This window comes from Lepidochelys kempii, chromosome 1 (assembly GCF_965140285.1).
Source record: "Lepidochelys kempii isolate rLepKem1 chromosome 1, rLepKem1.hap1, whole genome shotgun sequence".
In the NCBI taxonomy this organism is placed as follows: domain Eukaryota; kingdom Metazoa; phylum Chordata; order Testudines; family Cheloniidae; genus Lepidochelys; species Lepidochelys kempii.
Window position 1 is genome coordinate 310,290,036 of NC_136380.1, and position 21,744 is coordinate 310,311,779.

The 21,744-nt window shown below is 41.4% G+C and overlaps 1 protein-coding gene across 22 annotated transcripts in view; it reads right to left on the minus strand.

The window, feature by feature from the left end:
• Positions 1-21,744, minus strand: part of CADPS2 (calcium dependent secretion activator 2) — a 593,917-nt gene that overhangs the window by 155,374 nt on the left and 416,799 nt on the right. For all 22 annotated transcript variants that reach the window (XM_073328224.2, XM_073328216.2, XM_073328214.2 and 19 more), the window contains 2 exons: positions 18,373-18,509; positions 14,121-14,308 (listed from right to left, as the gene is read on the minus strand). In XM_073328224.2, coding sequence (XP_073184325.1) covers positions 14,121-14,308; positions 18,373-18,509 — 325 coding nt within the window. The remainder of the gene's footprint in view (positions 1-14,120; positions 14,309-18,372; positions 18,510-21,744) is intronic.

Consider the following 21,744-nt stretch of genomic DNA (forward strand, 5'->3'; position numbering starts at 1 on the left):
TACAAGATCTGGTTTTAGTGTTTTCTTGTTACATGTAAATATGTTTTTCACTGACAATTTCTCTGAGAATTATTAGGAGCAGACCTGGCTCATTGTGTTGAAAAATATTAAGCTGTAAATTTCCTGGTAAGGACAGATTTAGATCTCGACACATTATAAACCATCAGCACAATACATCATAGGATAACGCTTTTCCTCATGCCATAGGTGAAGTCAACATATTTTCTCTCTGTAACTCAAAGAGACTCTTGTTTTTCCCCTTTTTTTAAATGAATAGGTGTGATAAAGAGTCAATGTTTTTTAAATGAAATAATCACCCATTCATTGTGTTAAAGGAAAGACAGAAGAAAGGCGTCTCCACTTTTCCATAAGGCTCAGCCTCTGGAAAACATTTACAGTGAGAAACTAGCACAACCTAGATCTTCTGGATAGTCTTTCAAAGCACCATTACTCAGTCACCAGCCTGTCCCATTTCACTATTGTTGTTGTTGTTGAATGGTAGAATAATCTGAATGCTCATTAGGCCATTTATTTGGCCTTTATCATGGGTGGTAATACATAATCAGAGAGAGAAAGGATGCAACAGTGATTTGGGTGCTGGCCTGGGACTTGGGAAATTAGGGTTCAATTCCCTGCTCTACCATAGACTGTGTGACCTTGGGCAATTCAAAGATTGTACTAACTATGAACACTACAAGCATGTATTTGACACCTTTATAATCAAGACCACAACAAATGGCTTTCTAGACCAAAGTACAACTATTGAGACAGGCCTTATAAACCACACAATGGAGTCAGAATGCGTTCTGTGAAAAGGAACTGCTAGAAGGAGAACCAGTGCAGATCAAACTGAAAGAAGGGGAGCATACGTGTGCATTCAGAAAGGTCTAGAGGGTGCCAGTCTGTTACCTGGAGTTCTTTCAACCCAAAGCTCTTGGTAACTTTTACTCTGTGTGAGGTGGTGTCAGGAAATAAATCGGGGAGAAATGGCCGTCCAACCGATAGATGGCTGGCACAAACAGAACAACACAAGAGTGCTTTCACTTAAAACTAAACTTTACTTAGTCTCAAGCACTTATACACACGTCAGCAACAGGTTAGTCAGCAACCCCCAACCCTTGATAATTACCAAAGCTGAGTGTGGCTCTCAAGTGACACAGCAGCAGCCCGTCTGCCAGTGGGGAACACAAGATGCATCCAGAGGGAGAGTCCAGTCCTAGAGAGTCCCACCACCTCAAACTTTTCCTCCTTATTTATATATGAGTAATAGAATGACATGTCCCTTAAAGCAAACTTGTTAAGTAAGCAGTTTCAATGGCCAAGCGAGAGGTTCCTTCTGATTATTGATGAACCAGGTGTGGGTTTTTCCAGAGTTTTCAGCTTTGAGGCCCCAATAGACATTCCTAGGGCACACCCTGCTCTTCTAAAATGCTTGTATCAGCAACTTCAACACAATTCTTATCAGGAAGGACGCGGGGGGTCAAGCTGCCCTCTCTGTGGCACTCAACCCCGCCCCCCAACTTGGTTAAACTGAGACTGCTGAATGGCCAATTTACAGCCTGCTGATTTGGCTGCTTTTAGCAATAAGCCACAGTGGTTTCAGGCACTTCACTGGTTTGCCAAAGTCTCCCCGTACAAGTCCTGCAGCTACCCAAGTGAAGAAACAAACTGGGTAAGATGGAGTGGTGGCCGGGCATAGGGCAGTACCTAAAACATAGGAGGGAATCATGAGAGTCTCGAAGGACACAAGTGAAGAATATCTCATGCTCCCAGCATTACACAATGGACCTCAGAAAAGAAGAGCACTAGCTATTTTCTTGTGAAGAAAAAAACCATATCTGTCTAACAGTCAATGGCTATTTTTCTAAATTTGTAGAAATTCTGTACCTCACCTTGACCCACAAGATCACATCATAGAAAAGCTAGTACATTTTTTCTCATTTCAACATTCTTGCAAACAGCTACTGACAATGGGCCACCTATTCACCAGCTCTGACTTCCCAAGCTTCTGGAGAGCGTAAATTTTCAAGCATATTACTTCCATTCCCCATCAGCCCCAATGGAATGGACTGGTGAAGAGAGCCATACAGATGGCTAAGAGAAATATACAACAAACAGGATTGATGATAGCTCTCTTGAGCTATAGGGTAACCCCCACAACACTCACCAGAGTAAGCCCAACTGCATATCGGTGGTCAGATTAGAAGAACTCTACCAACCTTAGAGGTAAATCATCCTGAATAACCTCATAACTAGGTCCCTACCAAATTCATGCTGCATTTGGTCAATTTCCTGGTCATAGGATTTTTAAAATATTAAATTTCATAATTTCAACTACTGAAGTCGGAAATTTCATGGTGTTGTAATTGTAGGGGTCCTGACCCAAAAAGGAGTTGTGTGTGTATGTGTGGGGTAGGGGGAGGGTTGCAAGGCTATTGTAGGGGGTTGTGGTACTGCTACACTTACTTCTCTGCTGCTGCAGGTGCTGGCGCTGCCTTCAGAGCTGGGTGGCCAGAGAGTGGCGGCTGCTGGTCGGGAGCCCAGCTCTAAAGCCAGAGCCACTGCCAGCAGCAGTGCAGAAGTAAGGATGCCATGGTACGGCATTGCCACCCTTACTTCTGCACTGCTGCTGGTGGGGTGCTGCCTTCAGAGCTGGGCACCTGGCCAGCCGCCCCCGCTCTTTGGCTGCCCAACTCTGAAGGCAGTGCAGAAGTAAGGGTGGCAATACCATGATCCCCCCTAAAATAACCTTGTAACCCCTCTGCAACTTCCTTTCGGGTCAGGACCCCCAATTTGAGAAACTCTGGTCTCCCCCATGAAATCTGTATACTAAAGGGTAAAAGCACACAAAAGACCAGATTTCACGGTCCATGACGTGTTTTTCATGGCCATGAATTTGGCAGGGTCGGCCCATAATGTAACGGATCTCAGTCTTCCTCCTTTAACTGTTAGAATGCAGCCTGCATCTTACCCAGACTTAAACCAGGAGACAATCTCAATAAAACAGAACGAGGAAAAATATAGTAAACCAGCTGTTATCACTGAATGCAGCTACAGCTCAAGATTCTACAAAATTGAGAGTGATCAAGGTATTCAGTACAGAAGAAAGAGGCAGCATCATAATGTGGTTCCAACCCAGTTGAACTGACACATGGTCCTACTAGCAATGGTTCTGATACCACAGCCTCCATGAGGAGAGCTGAGAAGGATCATTGAACCGGAATCTCTTTCGTTCAGTTTGATAATCCAAGTAAATCAACAAGACAAAACTATCCATCATGCCCGATCATGATCAGACTTGGATGAGAGGTGAAGCTATTGCCTCATTTGAATGCACCATTTTCTGTTAAATCTTGCTAGAGATTGTTTATGCTGAAAAAAAAGGTGAAGGAGATTTCATGCTATAAGCCCTGTTACTTTAAATCTTGAAGGAAGCAAGGTAGAAGGGGAAGGAGAAAGCTCTGAACAGAAGCTCTACAGTGAAGCAGAGTGAAGGAAAGAGACAGATTAGTTTTAGAGATAATATTGTTTTCCTTATTTTAGTAAAGTTCCTGGATCAGAGTTTGAAAAAAGCAACAGTTCCTGTGATACTTACTATTGTCACTTGATTTGAGGTGGATGAACACAATAAATGGTTCCTGTTACAAATCAATTAACAGTGAAGGTGAGTTAACGCAGTGGCTCTCCCACAACTCTCTCAATTTCTATATGATATTCATGTTGATCTACAGAGCTGCAATTCTCTTACATACTCATGCATACCTCTTCAAGTTAGTCAAGTACAGTAGAAGTCAATAGCTACAGATTCATTCCATTTCTTACAAGGGCTGAAAATTTCAAAAACAAGGTAGAGAGAAATTACAAAGTTTACAGTCAAACGCTTTTCACCTACACTATCCATATAAGGAATGCATGACACATCAGCTCGCTCTCAAGAAAAAGAGAGAGAGGGGGACAGAGATCTAATGGGGGGTATTTTTGAAATTTGAATGTTTCAATTCTGCCTGCAGCTCAGCAGATGAAAGAAGTCACTTTCATGTATTTCTCACCAGCATCCATTTCAGAACAAGAGGGTCAGAATGGGAAGTCACAGCATGAGAACCAGACAGAAAGAAGATGATGGAGAAGAAAACAAAATCTCTGTCTTGTGCTTAACACCCACTGCTGTTATTTAGACTGAAATATCAACCATCAGGATTATATTGTATTTACATAATCAGCCCATTTCACTTACACCAGAAGTACATGAACATGAATAATAACAGCAGTGAGACAAAATCACTTGTGAGATAGTGATCTTGACTGGGAGCACCGAAAAAACGGTTACTTACTTTTCATAACTGTTTTTCTTTGAGATGTGTTGTTTCTCATGTCCATTCCATTCTAGGTGTGTGCGCGCCCACATGCACAGTTGTCGGAGACTTCTGCCTTAGAGGTATCCATAGAGTTGGCTGTGGTGCTCTCTGGAGTGCTGTGCTCATGCGTCAGTATATCAGGTGCTACCAGCCCTATACCTTCTCAGTTCCTTCTTATCAGCAACTCCAACAGAGGACTAGGGGGGGGCGGGAAATGGAATGGACATGAGCAACACATCTTGAAGAACAACAGTTACGAAAGGTAAGTAACCATTTTTTCTTCAAGTGCTTGCTATGTCGATTCCATTCTAGGTGACTCACAAGCTCTATCCCTGGGGTGGGCTTGGAGTTTACAGACGTGCGGCTTGTAATACTGCTCTACTGAAGATAGCATCATCTTGGGTTTGCTGGGTAAGCGCGTAGTGAGATGTGAATGTGTGAATGGACGACCAGGTGGCAGCCCTGTAGATATCTGGAATTGGCACATGGGCCAGGAAGGCTGCCAATGAGGCTTGAGCTCTAGTTGAGTGGGCAGTTACAGTCGCTGTTGGAGGCACCTTCGCCTGATCATAGCAAAATCATATGCAGGCGGTGATCTAAGATGAGATTCTCTGGGTGGACACTGGACAACCTTTCATCTTATCTGCCACTGCGACAAACAGCTGCGTCGACTTGCGAAATGGTGTGATCCTCTTGATGTAAAAGGCTAGCGGTCTCCTTACATCCAGGAAATGCAACCTACATTCCTCCTCAGACTTATGAGGCTTTGGGATGAAGACTGGCAAAAATATGTCCTGGCTCATGTGAAATTGCGAAACCACCTTGGGCAGGAAAGGCAGATGTGTTCGCAGCTGGACCTTGTCCTTGAAGAACACCATATAGTGCAGCTCTGAAGTAAGTGCCTTAATCTCAGAGATCCTTTGGGCAGAAGTTATCACCACCAGGAATGACACCTTCCAGGAGAACAGAAGAAGGGAACAGGATGCCAATTGCTCGAAGGCGGCTTCCATGAACTGCACAAGAACCAGATTCAGGTCCCACAGAGGGACTGGGTCCTGGACTTGTGGGTAAAGTCGCTTCAGACCTTTCAAGAACCAGACTGTCACGTTATGAGCGAAGACCGACCTGCCCTGGAATGAAGGATGAAAGGCTGATATGGCAGCCAAATGGACCTTCATTGATGAAAGGGACAAGCCCTGGAACTTGAGGTGCATAAGGTAGTCCAGGATCTACAGTAGCGAGGCCTTCTCAGGCCTAACCCCTTGGGCCGAGGCCCAGCATGTGAATAGTTTCAATTTGGCCACATAGGTTGCTCTAGTGGAGGGCTTTCTGCTACCCTGTAGGACCTGCCTGATGCAGGCCAAGCACACCTGCTCTTCAGCAGTTAACCATGCAGCAACTAAGCTGTTAGGTGCAGCGCTGCTAGATTTGACTGCAGGAGCCTGCCGTGATTCTGGGACAGGAGATCCTGCCAGAGGAGCAGCTGCATCGGGGTTGTCACCTACAGGACCATCAGTGTGCCGAACCAGTGTTGGTGAGGCCAACCCAGGGCCATCAGGATAACCTTGTCCTTGTCCTACTTGATCTTCATGCGGACTCTGTGAAACAAAGACACTGGTGAGAAAGTGTACATTAGAGCCCCTGACCATGGGAGTAGGAAGGCGTCGAACAAGGATCACCTTTTGATCCCCCGAAATGAGCAGAAAAGGTGACTTTCCTGTTCTGACGAATTGCGAACAAGTCCACCTGGGAAAATCCCCACTTTCGGAAGATCCTGCTGATCACCTCGGGGTGGACTGACCATTCATGGTGAGACGAGAAGGCTCTGCTGAGGCAATCTGCTAATACATTCCTGATTCCGGGGAGGTGTGTTACCATGAGATGAATGGCATGCTGAACACAGAAGTCCCAGAGCTTCAGGGCTTCCTGGCAGAGGGCTGACAACCTAGCTCTGCCTTGCTTGTTGATATAAAACATCATGGCGGTGTTGTCCATCAGGACTTGAACCACTTTGCCTTGTAAGTGGGACCAAGAAACCTGTCAGGCCAAGAGAACAGCCCTGAGATCCCTGACATTTATGTAGGGGGAGCGGTGAATCCCCAACCAGTGGCCTTGTGTACTGAGCTCACCCAGGTGGGCTCCCCAGCCCAGGTCTGAGGCATTGGAAACCAGAGTTAGTGATGGGGACAGGGTCAGGAAGGGAACTCCCTGCAACACCGATGCGGGGTCCAACCACAAGCCAGTAATGACTGGATGTGGTCCAGCACCTTGACTACCAAGCCCAAGTTGTGCCTGTTGGGGATGTAGACCGATGCCAACCATGCCTGCAGCAGCCGGAGATGGAGCAGGGCACAACGGACCACATAAGTACAGGCAGCCATGTGGCCTAGCAACTTTAAGCAAGTGCGGGCAGTGGTGAGCGAGTGGCCCCTTACATGGGAGATCACATTCGATATTGCTCAGAAATGGGCCTCCGTAAGGAAGACTCTGGCCTGCGTGGAGTCGAGGACTGCCCCAATAAACTCTATTAGTTGCACTGGTATGAGGGTCCATTTCTTTTTGTTTGCTAACAGACCCAGATCGCGATAGGTGGAATGCACTAGATCAAGACTGTTTTACACTTGATCCCATGACCTGCCCTTGATGAGCCAATCGTCAAGATACGGACAGACATGGACCCGCTGATGCCTCAGGTAAGAGGCTATCGGGGCCATACATTTTGTAAATACCTGCGGTAGCGAGGAGAGGCCAAAGGGAAGCACTGGAACTGGAAATGGCCCACCATAAAATGGAGGAACTGTCTGTGTCCTTGGAAAAATTATATCACCCCAAAAGAGCCTGGTGGCTCGTGACTCGGAATTGGAGACTGGCCATGGAATATATTTCCCCCCTGAAAACGTACAGTCTCTTGGCCTCCTTATTTTTGGGGGTGGAACTAGAATGGCCTTGCTTGTCTTGTTGGCCGCTGAAAGAACCAACGACCCCAGGGGCGGGTGAGTGTATAAGTATTCAAACTCCTTGTAGGTACAAAAAACTTTTTCTCAGTCCTCTTGGAAGTGGGTGGGACTGAGGACAGGGTTTGCCAGAGGGCTTTGGCAATCTTCAGGACCCCTTCGTGCACCAGGAGCACGACACATGTGGGGGTGGATGCAGAGAGCATATTAAAGTGTCTGATTGCTCTGCCATCTCTTCTACCTCTAGGCCTAAGTTAGTGGCCACCCTTCAGAGCAGGGCTTGATGCTCCTTAAAGTCATCTGGTGGGCTAGCACAAGTGGGTCCTGCCACAGCCTCATGTGGAGAGGATGAGGACAACTAAACCACCCAACTCATGTGGGGAAAGGGGTTCTCGGGGTGGGCACCTGTCCTTCCACGTCTGCTTGTGCTTTGTGCTCCAAGCCCAGTGCCATTGGTGCAGTTTGGTGCTTGTCCAATGTGGTGACTGACATTTGGTGAGATGGGGGCATCAACAGCCTCAGGAGACCAGACATGACGATGCTGTCTTGGCGAAGGGCTGAACTCCCTCTCCATGCCAGAGGAATTCTCCTCCAGTGACCATGGCGGGGCTGTCGACACCTCAGTTTGGCACCTTGAGAAGGCAGACCAGTGCCGGGAGTAGGGGGAGGGGCGCCATGTTGGGGAACATCCCTGTGGTTTAGGCGACAGTGATCGTCGGTGTGGAGAGGGTCAGCGTGTAGATGACCGGTACCGATCATATAGTGACCGGCGGTTCCCTCTGGGCGAGTCTTGACGTGAGGGCAGAGACCAGGAGTGTGGCGACAAAGAGCTCTGCAGCATTCACTCACCTTCTGGGAGGCTTTCTTGGCTGGCTTGCCCTCGTAGGGAGTCTTTGCCGGGTCCATCGCTGCACGCGGTGCTGACTGTGATAGGAGAGTCCTTTGCTCTCTGGGCGTCGGGAGATGGGAAGGCATTGACTCCACCATCAGGCTGGGTCCCCTACCACTCCCCAGAGTTGGTGGCGGATCCCTTAGGGGGGGTAAAAGGTCCCCTCATGGACGTGTGACCTTGTGGCTTCAGCATGGGTGGGCAGCCTGAACAGAGTCCTTTACCCAATGCCTCTTGCTCGGTGCCAGGACCCACTTCTTAGACATCTTCTTGGGCATCAGCAAAGGGGATCGGTGCCAGGTAGAGCCCAGTGCTTGGGGTGCGCTATGCACCGAGGCCAAAGTGCTGGGCGTTGTGTCCGAGTGGGACAGCTCCGAGGCTGGGCGGAGAGTGGCCTCCCTGAGGAGGGCCCTCAAGGGAATATCGCATTTTTTTTGTGTCCTGGGATGAAAGTTCTTACAGATGCGACACTTTTCTTTGACATGGGTTTCCCCCAGGCACTTCAGACAGCTGTCATGTGGATCACTGACAGGTAGGCCTATTACAGTCAGTGCAGGGCTTAAAACCCAGTGACAGGGGCATGCCCTGCCTGGGGCAAAGTCCCTGCTGGGACCCTGACTAACTACAGTACTTAACAGCTACTTACTAACTAATCTACAATAAACAAAACTATTTACAGCTGGAATACAAAGTCAAAAGGGAAAGAAACCGCTGGCCACTTGCGAGGCCAGGGACAGAGGCGCACCGACCAACCACCATGGATGGTAAGAAGGATCTGAGAGGGCGTAGGGCCGGCGATGCCTGATATACTGACACATGAGTACAGACTCCAGAGGGCACCACAGCCAACCCTACGGATACCACGAAGGTAAAAGTCTCCCAACAACTGTGCACGTGGGCACGCACACACCTAGAATGGAATAGACATGAGCAAGAACTCAAAGAAGAGTAGAGTAGTCCCGAGGAAACAGATTGTGAAGAGAAAATGAAGGAAGAGGTATTGTAAAATTCCCCAGTACTTTGGCAGAAGAAGGGCAGCTCATTTTATTTAGGATAAAAAGGAAAAAAAATCAGTTGCTTCAGAGTCATTGTTGTGTGCATTGATATTACAATTATGCTTTTCTTCTCTCCTCCCCTTCCCGCCTATTTGTCACAACCACTTGCTGCACCATGCCTTACATTAGACTGACGAGGTGAATGAGGGAATATATTTTTTTGGACCAACGTCTTTTGGTGAGAGAGAAGCTTTTGAGCTACAGAGCTCTTCTTCCGGTCTGGGATAGGTACTCAGAGTGTCACAGCTAAATACAAGGTGGAAGAGATTGTTTAGTGTAAGTAGCTAACACACCGCCTGAGGGACCATTCCAGGTGAAGTGAAATTAGATTATAAAATCTTTGAGGCAGGGACTATGTCTTCCCATGTGTATTTGTATAGCATTCAACACAGTGGAGCCCTGATCCTGGTAGGAGTGTCTCGGGTCTTACGGCAATACAAAATTAATGAATAAATTACATTTATTAATAATAAGCACAGTTCTCCCCTCTTTTCAGTTCAAAACCCACAATCTAGTCAGTTATGTAAAATCTTGACAAGGAATGAACCTGTTTTCACAGAAGCCTGTACCACATGCAGGTGCTCAGGACCTCCTGGGATCTGGCCCAAAATGCATCCCTTTTAGGAGTATAAGCAAGGTTTGAAATAAGTTCTCTCCTTTTGAGGTATAAGGAGAACAGTTTCCTCCTTACTTGAGCCTGACCTCTCCCCTACCAGACTACTACTGCTTGCTTGCTTCTAGCTCCTAGCAGCTATGTCCGACAGGTTGTTGAGCCCAGCTGCATGTGCTCCAGACAGTAGAATCCTTCCCTGTCTGCATCAACATCATAGAATCATAGAATATCAGGGTTGGAAGGGACCTCAGGAGGTCATCTAGTCCAACCCCCTGCTCAAAGCAGGATCAATCCCCAATTTTTGCCCCAGATCCCTAAATGGCACCCTCAAGGATTGAACTCACAACCCTGGGTTTAGCAGGCCAATGCTCAAACCACTGAGCTATCCCTCCCCCCCATCCCTGCGGAACTGAAAAGGAAAGAATCTCTGCAAGGGCTGTCAATTGAAGCTTAGGCCCAATGGTCTATGCTCCCACTCACAGATATATCCTGTGAACATGGAGGAGAAACTCTGCATCGTTCCCCTTTGCTTTTCCCCAGATCATTGAAGCTGAACATGGGGCTTGCCCTCTTCAACAAACCAGAATCAACTCCCCAGCCATGCAGTTCTAGCACCCCACTGTGTCCCTCAGGTCCCATTGCTAAAGATGGATTCCATTGTACAGAGGATGCCTCATCGTTATGTTAGGCAGCCTGAATTTGTATCACCTTTTCAGCAGATTCCACACAGAGATATTGCAAAGAAAAGGGTCTGAAAGGCAAGAAAAACAATGTGCATCTCCCCCCAAACCTGCCTCCTCTCTGGCTGCTCCCTGCTCCCATAAAGATTTACAACCCCATGGAGGACATCTGCAACGGAAGGTATCGTGCGGCAGAGACTGCTGATACCTGCTTCTGCCTGGACATGAGGAGAGCTGTGACTAGAGAGCCCTCTCTGCATTCACATCCAGGCTCAGGCCAGCCTGGAGCGCTGATCTTCTGACTGATTCAGTTCTACTATGGATGGGCTCCAAAGAAAGTTTCTGCTAGGTTAGCACTATAGTGCCTTTGTCATAGAGTTTAAAACAGGTAACCAGGGAGTTAACCAATAAATGAAATCCTGGGGGTTCTGAGTAGGGTAAAAAAGGAGAAAAAGGGGAAACGGAGAATTAAGAAGTGATCTTCCATAATCCCTCTGATGATTTAATGCTATTTGTTACCAACCAAATAAATAAAATACCCCCCCCCACACAAACATCTGGAATGAATGTAATGTAGTGTAATATAACACTGTATCTGTATAGCGTTTTAGCTCCAGATAAAGGGAGTAAGGCTTTCTCTTATACATGGCTGAGTACAACAAATATCTAATAGTAGTTATAATCACAATGCATATTTTAAAAATATTAAATATGCATTCTTGGCCTTTTGTTTTACACAGAAGTAAAAGAAAGCAAGAAGAGAGTCAACAAGCCTTTCAGAGGTTATTTTCCATAACAGACACATATATCCAGTATTACCATTAACTGATATCTGATAATTATGCAGAGAAATATCTAATACCAGTCAAGTAAAATGGGTGAGAGTGTTGAAAATCTTGCTCTGAAGCTGAAGTTTCCCAAGTAGCGCAGTAAATGGATATACTTGAAGTATGTATAAATGGTAGCTGATCTCAAAGTTTGGCCACCGCATTCATGATATTCTTTAGTGTTTGCATATAATTGTTGCATAAGGTTTACTCTGTTTCAACATCCTTTCATGTTGTTGCAAAATGTTAAATTTTTATTATGTGAATACTGTCATTGTCTCTTAGCAATATAGGTTGAAGAATTCAGCCAGGATTCCTGTTTTTGCTTCTTTTTTTGAAGTGAGAGGAGAGTGAATACACACACACAATATCTAGCTATATCTATCTATCTCCATCTATATCACTATGGTGCCATACAATAAGTTAGAAAACATGAAGAAAAAGAGACATCTTCATCTGATCATTTGACTGATGTCACTAAGGTTGCTTGCCACTCTGAAATAAACTAGTATCTAAAAGAAACAGGGATTACTTTGTATACTGACTATAGTCATGACTGGTATTTCTATATTTCCCCCACTCCAAAGCTAGTATATCTTAGATGGTCTTTGCCAGGCTAGTAGCAGGTCTAAGGCCCTCCTAACCAAAGAAAAATCTCTGAATTCACTGTTTATCCATCATTTCTAAACGATTTAATTGGGGCATGAAAACTCTTTGTCTTGGCTCTGTGGTATTTCTCCTCCTCAGCGTGATTTATAAAACTAAGACGTATAACAACATAGATCAGCCTAGAACTTTGGCCTATCGTGTATTGTCTGTGAAATTCTTTTTCTCTCTTCCTGCACTTCCCTAGTGGTGCTGTAGATGAATGAGTGGATGTATTATCTGTGTATGTGTGTCTGTCATCCTCAGTGAGTGTCTCTGTTTCTGTCCTTGACTTACTTTTCTTTTTCTTCTTCTTTCTTTTTTCAATGTTTTTACAATGTCTCAGTACTAGTCAAACCCGCTCTGTTCAACACTATTCTTTTATACCTAAAACACTCATAATGCTATTCAGACAGCATGCATTTGTACAGAAGGAATACATACATACCGAGTGCTTACCACTGTGCAAAATGATGTGCTCCCAGAGATTTTTCCACATACTTCATGCACTGTTGTCCTTCACTTAAGTTAATAAATAAAAAGAAATATATCTCCCTTGCTTTTGAAAACTTGAAATAAGTTTGCGCAATTATCACTATTTGTCTTGTCAGATTCACAACTAATAAAAAAAATCTAGAGAGAAAACTGCATAGAATCAGACTTCTACAAGAAACTAACTTGAGCTGCCAGATGCTTCAAGAGTTGACAACAGAAACATGGTTTGACAGAGAAGAGGTTAGTAAATAAAAGCCAGAAAATCTACCTAGCTTGTCAGCATGCTAGTTAAGATACCCGGAGAGCATCTCAGATACTTGGTGAGAATTTTTCCATTGCACCTTACAGCCAAGGAAATTGCTTTTCCCTTGATTCCCCTGTTCCCCCTTTCCATATCCCTCAGGTGCACAAATGCCCTACCCTCTTGATCCTCACCTGTGCCCCATGCAGCCTCAGAGGTTGGGAGGCTTTGTCTGGGCAGGGGAAGAAATCCTTGGCCCCTTTAAAGATAAGTCTATGAGGGGGTGCAAAGGAGCAGGGCTCTATGGCTGATTGGTTGGAGAACCCAAGGGAACGACTTATAAGCCCTTCTTCCTGCCCAGGGGTGCCGTCCTTTGGTGGGAAGAAAAGCTGCCTCTCTTGGGATTGGAGAAGAGCTGGGTTTTGAGGCCTTGCTGCGGGCATCATGCTAATTGCTTTTTTAGGTCTCGGAAGGAATTTTTTCTCTCACTGCCTGATTGGCCTGGGTATTGTGGAGTTCATTCACCTGTCTCTCAGCAGCCCAGGGACCCACTGGGCAGGTTGTAAAATTAATTGTTCTTTCAACTTGACAGGAGCCCAGTGCAGTTCAGTAGGGTGTCTGGTTTTCTGATCAACTGGAATTGGAAGGGGATTAGGAGAAGGCATCTCCCAAAGAAGATGGGGAATGTGGTTGCGGCTCCTAATGTCCAGCACACTGTGCATACAATCCTCTCTTCCCCGGCCGCTTAACTGTTGTATGAGGGGAGGAGAGTGGGGTCCCAGCAACAGTGCTGGGACCACGTTAATGGGGTGGAGAGCTGATGGCAACCCTCCACCAGGTGGAACAGATTACAAAGGAAGGGTGACTTGCTCTGGACAAGGTACTGCCAGAGAAATGCCAGATATGTTACTTACTAAAGCTACCACCTACTTAAATCACATTCCTAGTGTCTTCTCTGTCTTCCTGCGGTGTCTGGTTCAAGGAGAATTCAGCAAAAGAGACAACTTGACATGTTACAGGATGTGGAAGGAGCACTGGAGTTTAATGGGTTCCAGGATAGCTCAGGTTATTTATTCAAAACATCAGCTCACTAGTGCAACACAAAATGGGGAATGCAGAAGAAAAACTCAAGGCCCAGACACAACACATGGAAAAACATGCTTAATAAAATGGAAATGATGTTTTCTATAAGCTCCATAAAAAAACCCAGAACTACCGAAGAAGCTTTTTATGAACTGATTCATTTGCTTGTTTCAAATACAAAATTTTGCTACCTGGTGAGTGCAATAACCTAAGTAAAATATTTTTCCTTTATCCATTCAGCCAAATGCCATTAGTTTTACTGTGTATTTTCATGTTAAATTACCTATTGCCATGAACATGAGAAGCACAGAATGCAAAGCTGTAATGGAGCAAGGTTGGGTCAATGACAGCACCATTTTCTGAATGGTCCATCAATTCATTAAGGTAGCAGAGATGGCGGTGACAGCCTCTCACACCATAACGAGCACAGTATTCATCTAATACGAAGACTTGGCCTGGACTAAACCAACCCTGGAAGAGAATGGGAAAAATACATTCTTTTAATTAATCAGGATTTTTCTCTTCATTGCTCTGCTTTTAAATCAACCCAGTAAAGGAGAAACAAAAGCAAATAACATTTTTGTGTGCATTACATAAACATTTCATACTAATCAAGTTGATGCTAATAACGTAGGAAATATATCAGAGGAGCTGGGCTCTAACAATAGTTCTCTTGAGAACTGCGACTGTCATGGGGTAACTCTTTGCAGTTCTTCAGCCTTAGTACTACTGTGAACCACACAGCTCAGAAAAAAATGCACTGATATGTCCATGATCCTGTACAGAATATAAAAATGTCACTGTCTGACAAATTATAACATACATTTAATAACAAACACCTCAAAGAGCTGGGATTTATTAATGTAATGAATGATAAACTAAAAAAAGAATTTTAGAAGCAAATGTTATAGTGCCTTTAGCAAGATGGTTAAAAAGACAAGTTTCAGGTGGCCAGTTCTTTGTGACTGCATACTTAATCTGAGAGAGATGAACCACAATTTGACTGCTTGTTCATCTTTCTTATATAACACGCTTCTGCATAACCATTTCAACATATATAGTGTTGTATTTATTCAAAAGATATACAACTAGATAGTTTATGGGACTACTCATGTGAGTAAGATGAGGAGGATTTGACCTTCAATTATGAACAGACATTCTGGTACATTACTTGGACTGGAACACTGAGAGCCTTTTGGAAATGGATTTGAGATGATCAGCCCAAAATTGCACCGACTGAGGAAGATGGGGGGCGGGGAGAGGAATGTCTTTGAGGGAAGGAAACCTGTATATTCTTTGAGCAAATTCAGACTGCAAAGAATGTGATTCCTGATTCAGAAAAAAAATCATCTGATTCATCTCATGATTTGGGGAAAGGTGTCAAAATAAACCTCCAAATACAACAGAAAAAGAGATATAAACATTGGGGTAGAAGATTGTGGCTGTGGTGGTAAGATAATATTTTTCTTTTTAAATAGCAAAACTTTTAACAGTGACACTTTTTTTCTTTTTTAATCATTAAAAGAGATCATTGAGGAACGTGTAAACTAAACTTTAATATTAAGACAATTTGAAAAAAACAAAAGAAAAAAAATCTTTTGGTGTAAGTGACCAATGCTTCAAAAAAGTTTTAGATGTCATTAAATTATTATAGTAGTCTAGCATCTGAAAGCATCTCTTTTGAATTATTTCCTATACAATCAGAATACTTGAATGGTCTTAGATATTGATAATTTAAATGAAATAGAAACAAAAACCTTAGGAAAGACTCCTGGAAAAAATATTCACATTATAGTTCCAACTCATCCATGGTGTAACTTTACTGAAGACAATGGGGTTACAGCAGAAAGGAATTTGGCCCTATGTTCTCAGTCTGACTCTCATCTTTAATTTAGGATTATTGTCTGACAGCTCCTCACAGTTATCACACAGAGTTGTCCAGAATAAAGCTCGTAAAGCACGATCCAAATCCCATTCAAGTCAATGGGAATCTTTCCATTGCCTTCAATGGGCTTTGGATCAGACCCTTAATGTTTTTAGAGGAAAGCTAGTTTTGTGATGGCACCCAAAAAACCCCAACCCCTCAACATTTTAAAATAATGTCCAGCTATGCACTCATATTACTAAATCTGATGTTAAAGTATCAGTAAAAAAGATTTTTCAGTAAAGAGAACATATTATTCTGGCAAAGAAATGAGAAATAGAGGTTTAATTGAATCCTGGTGATTAAATGTATCCATAGATTCAGTATACCCTAATTCATCAAAATGATACTATTAACCAACAAGATACTTTTCTTATACATTAACAAAATTAATGTATTAATTATATAGTCCCATATCTTAATGAACCTTTTAATGAAGATTTTTGCTTTATAATATTTATATATCCATGTAAATCAAACAAAATTATGATTAATCAATAAAGAAAGCAGTACATCATCAGTAGACCTGCTGAATATTTACATCAGAAAGTAGCCATATAAGAAATAGGAGTGTCATTTAATTGATTAAAGCCTTTACATGAAGATCATCTTCCCATTATCCCTTTAACAAATTTGTCACAAAATGTGTATCTTTACATAATATGTGTCCACACACATACACTCATATGTATATATGCACACATATAATTATGCAAACAACTATGCACTAGATATTGTTAGATAACGAGATAATTTTATGGCAATCAGTTTTCATTTATTGCCTAATTGCAAAAAAGCTTCCTACTGTTTACAAAAGTGGTAAATTAAAGATGTTTAGGGCTGGTAATAGGTTTAATCAAAGACTATGTATAATTCCCATTCTTAAAAATTAAGGTTTAGGTTTTTTTTAGTCATATGTGTGGATAATTATATTTTAATTTATTGAAATGTAAAGAGGTACTTATTTTTTAAAATATCTGCAGTATATAAAATTTGAAATGTTCAGTGCAAAGTCACCAAACATATAACTATAGCTCTGTTTGCATTAACTGTTCCCATGTTAGTAGCCTCAAAATATTTCTTTAAAACAAAAAGGGGAGGGAGTTAATACGATGATTTATTTCTCTTTTATATTCCAAGGAAAACAGAACATTCTGCATGCACATTCTGTTTAACAAAAGCTAAAATAACAAAGAGCAATAAGAAATCCTCCTGTTTTGTGGTTGCTAAAGCACTGCATATCCTTCATAAACTCTTTTTAAAAGTTCTTGAGTCCAAGGTTATATTTAGTGTCTTACCATATTATTATTATAAAAAAGATTTTTGACCCTGATGCACTGTTAGAAAGCTAACCACTTCCTCTTGAGTGCCAATTACTTTGTACAGATGTACCTTCAGGCCTTTTCATTTGATTCAGTGCACAACTCACAGACACAAAATTAGTCCTTTAACTTTTTCTGTACATAGTTGGTACACTACCAAAGAAAACCGTAATTTTAAAAGGGTTTCAAAAGAAAGAAAGTGCCATCAAAAAAGTTATTTTTTAAATTGTACAAAATAACCTATAGAAATCTGTTCATTGTTATATCTGGGCAACCTTGACTGGTTAGTTAAATGGAAATGAAAGTAAAAAAAGTGTTGTATTTACTTGCGAGGGCTCACAATTTTGAAGAGCAGGTGCTAGCAAACTTCGATGCCTAGAGTAATTGATCACAACTCCAGACCTCCTAAAGTTAAAAATATGGCATTAACAAGTTAGGAGATCTGATTCTGATGTTAATGACACCATTTTTACACCAGTGTAATTCCACTAACTTCCATGTAGTCACTCCTGACTGTCACTGTTTTAAATTAAATCAGGATCAGAGGGACAGCTTTAAAAAAATTACACAAAACAAAACAGGAAAAGCCACCTCAAAAATGCAATATAAAATAAACAGTGAAATGTGAAGAGTAAATATTGACACACACTTTCTCACCCCAATTTCCCCTATTAATAATACTCCAGATTTGGGGGGAAAACATTCATTTTGGCAGAGTGATCACATTTTTCCTGTTTTCTTGTAATAATTAAAAATATATTTCTAACTACCAATTATTGCATGTAATTTATACAGGTTTTATGCTCATAGAGCGAACTTTGGCTCAGCTGATTAAAACCCCCATAATTCTATTGCCTTTTCCCCCTGTGGTTTTGATTCTATTCTTTGTTTTTTTTAACTTTCCTAGTCCATGACAGAAGAGAGAATTACAAGATAGATGACATAATGTCTGACATCTGGCAAGCTGAATTTGTACCTTAAAATGCCTGTACAGGTGTTAGTAAATCCTACCACAGAGGTTTCCATTTTTATTAAAGCCTTCTGTTTTATTCAGCCCTCCCTAGAGGAGCTGATAAACTACAGTTCAGAGTCAGTTTGGGTCTATTCTGTTCTTTATTGAGTGGCACAGCAGTAGTCTTCAAGTGTATAATTTTCAAATTTGAAGCCAATCGATTGGAATCCTTTATCCCAACTACAAGCACAGTTATTGAATGAGTTAGGAAGAAAAGGCCACTTTGTTAACAACTATTTCTCACTTTTTCATTTCTTTTATTCCATTTTGTACTCACCAAACAAGAATAGGAATCATTCAATCTATGATCCAAGGTCTGCCTCTGAAGTAGTCTAAAGAGGGAAGCATGGTCAAACTTGCAGGGATTAGCAGAAATAAACTCATCCATCCCATGTTTCTGAGCACGATCTGCATCTGTTCAGAGACAGGAAAAACCATACAGTACAGTTCATGTATATGTATATTCTTTTAATTAATGGCCTATGGCTCTCAGAAAATGAAGAAGATTCTTGCAAGCATTAAAAACTGAGGGCTGAATTACATCAACGGGTGCATGCAGGTGACTCCAATTATAGAATCTTGTCTTAAATTGATCTAGCAAATAGTTTTATTGAATTTTTTTTTTTTAAATCTGGGCACCACACAGATTAACTGTAACAATGGGTAATTAAGTTGCCTGCAACTGACAGCACAAACAGCTCTTTTTTCCTTGTACTGTTCCAATCAAACATAAATGATCCAGCTAAGGCCCAGAATTAAACCAGTGCTTGACCAAACCCAGTTTAGAAAACCTATTTGCAAATGCAATACAGGATATTTAAAATAATTCTGACAGTATGATTCTTTTATTGTACCTTTTTAAACATCACAGATTATAAAATACTCTTGAGTGTAAACAATTTATTTCTAGGGTTTCTTGTTTACATGAGGCCCTCTTGCTAATTTTAGTAAGATTACCAAATAAATAGCCTTCCTCCATTGCAATAAAAGTTTATGCATTTATTTATCGATGTAGGAAAGAGTATGTCCACTGCACATCAAAGTAACACTCATGGAAAACATTCACCATTGCTAGAAGCCCATTTCCCAAATGGCAAACTGGAGCAGAAATGAACACATTGGGTTGAGCTAGGTCATTTCCAGCCTTCTTTTTGTACTCCGCTTTTAATGAGACAAACCTAAATGTAGTAATGGCAAAGAGCTTCTTCAACCTCCAAGCAAAGAGTAATGAAAAAAGGGAGCAGTATTTTTGTGTAAATACATAGAGAAAACATGCCATTCCAAATGGCACTTCAATCAAAGGCCCAAATTTATTGTTCTTCACAGATTGCATCTTTCAACGCCTTTGAACCCCGCGGGTTTATCAAAAGACAAGCTCTAATGATTGCTTTCATTAATGGTATGTTTTGTCAAAGTCCTCAATGTGAATTATCTACCAAGTATGGACAGAAAAAGCCTTACAGTGCCCAAAAGGACTAGTTATGTATTAGCACATTAGCTCTGCTAGATTCTATAGACTATATTGGGGTGAACAGTCCTATCAACTTAAAAATTGACTTTCCCTTACAATAGGATCTCAGCCTTTGTTCCTTTAAATTCAAATATGTCTCTTTATGCTTGTTACTAGAAAACTAGAATCCTAAATGTATCCTAAATGTAATTTTGATAACTGCATGGTACAAACCTAAAATTTCTAAAGAAAGGGAGACAAAAGTTTATTGATTAAACCCAATTATAGAGTCGGGTTCATAATAAAACTCAATATTGATCTGCGGGCATGATGCTAACATAATCAGTCACATTTAGAAATTTAGCCCCAGATCATATTGATCCATGTCAAGTCCAACTTTCAGCTGTATTTGTAGATGGAAGAATTATTTAATTCAAGCTGAAGGATCTGCAGCATCATATCTTGAAAAGATGCACAACTAATTCATATCACTTGGCTTTGCATTGTCAAATCAAGAGTCAAATCCATGTGACAGATTTCACCAAGGTGGATGTAGCAAATAAACAGTGTGACAGTACATTGATGATTTAAGGTATAAGATGATCATCTACAGAAACAGCAGCATATTATTTCTTAGCATTTAAGAAGCAACAGCATGTCTGATTAAACACCTTTTAAAAAGATTAACATTTGTTTTCTGAATACAAGTGGCCTACCATTAATCACAAACTTAGACTGTATTTCACACACAGTAATTTGAAGTGTCCTTTCTTAAATATAAGTGGTAAATAGTTTAAACTTATTTAAAATATTAATTTGAAGAGATACACTTGGGCATCAACAAGATTACATTTGATTCCAAGTATTAAACTATGTTGTGAAATTATTTTGAATATTGTTTCCAAAATATTCTACATCGATAGAAATATTTCCCCAGACACAATCCATATAAATGTAATACATAGATTTTTTCTGCATTTCTTAGTAAGCATTGCTTCTGGTATAAATATCTACTTTACTGAGTCTTTTTTTAAAAAACATTACAGCAGGTCACAGAAAAAAGAATACATAATGTTCTTTTGTGCTGTGTCTCTTGTGCATAGCATGTACCCAGCAGCAGCTTGCTTAAGCTTTTGAGACTTAATTCTTCTCTGCATAATTACAGGTATGAGATCTTTTTTCTTATTTTTAAAAAAGTAAATATTTCTTTTGATAATTAATTTGAAATTAGTGGCATGTGTGTTGTTACACAAGCCTTTGACCTAACATCCAGATGCATTATTATGGACACTTGAACATGAATGAAGTCCCACTGAAATCAGTGGAGTCTGTGATAGCAGACCCAGATGCAGGATAAGTTGGGAAAACCAAAACAAAGTTTTCAGATATACATACTTATTGGTACTTAGTCCTAAGGCCCATTTCCTACCAATATTTGCATTTTATATTTTTCTTCAAAAGTCAATAAAAAACCTTAAGTTACTAATATCAAACAATAAATATATCACTCAAGATTTTAAAAAAGAAAAGAATAGTTAAAAACTTACCTTTGCCAGCTACAGGTGAGCAGGAAATAATAATAATAATAAAAATAGTTTGTGTCACATACAATATCCCATTTACTTTACAGTGTTTACACTCTAGTAACTGTTCATCTTTTCCCCACTAAAATAAAGCTGAACTGCATAATTAAAAACATAAGAACTTGTTTGGAAGATTAAAAGACAGGGATAAATATTTTATGCCTGTGGTTTAAAAATGTGATTAGCACTACATTTTAGCATTATTTAGAATAAAAATTTGCTCCATCAGATCCTTGAAGCAATGAGTTTGAGACTTTCTGGTTTGCCCACCAAGGTAAAAAAATGACACCATGACCACCATAATGATATAATAAAAATGCAATTCCTTTTTAACTTCTATTCACTCCCTTGACTTTATGGAGAAAAAAACATAAGGAGGACTGAAATTGCTCCTGTTTATTTTCAGTTCATGTTTGACCCCCCCCCAGCAATACTATCTGCGTCATCTCTGGATTAGGTACATGTGAAATTAACGTGCCCTTTTCTGTTCAGGAACCATAAACAGGTTAATTGTTTAATTTAATGGACCACAGGGCTTGGTCTAACTCTCACTAAAAATCAATGAAAAGGCTTCACTGATTTCAACAGGAGTTGATTCAGGCCCTTAGTCTTCAGT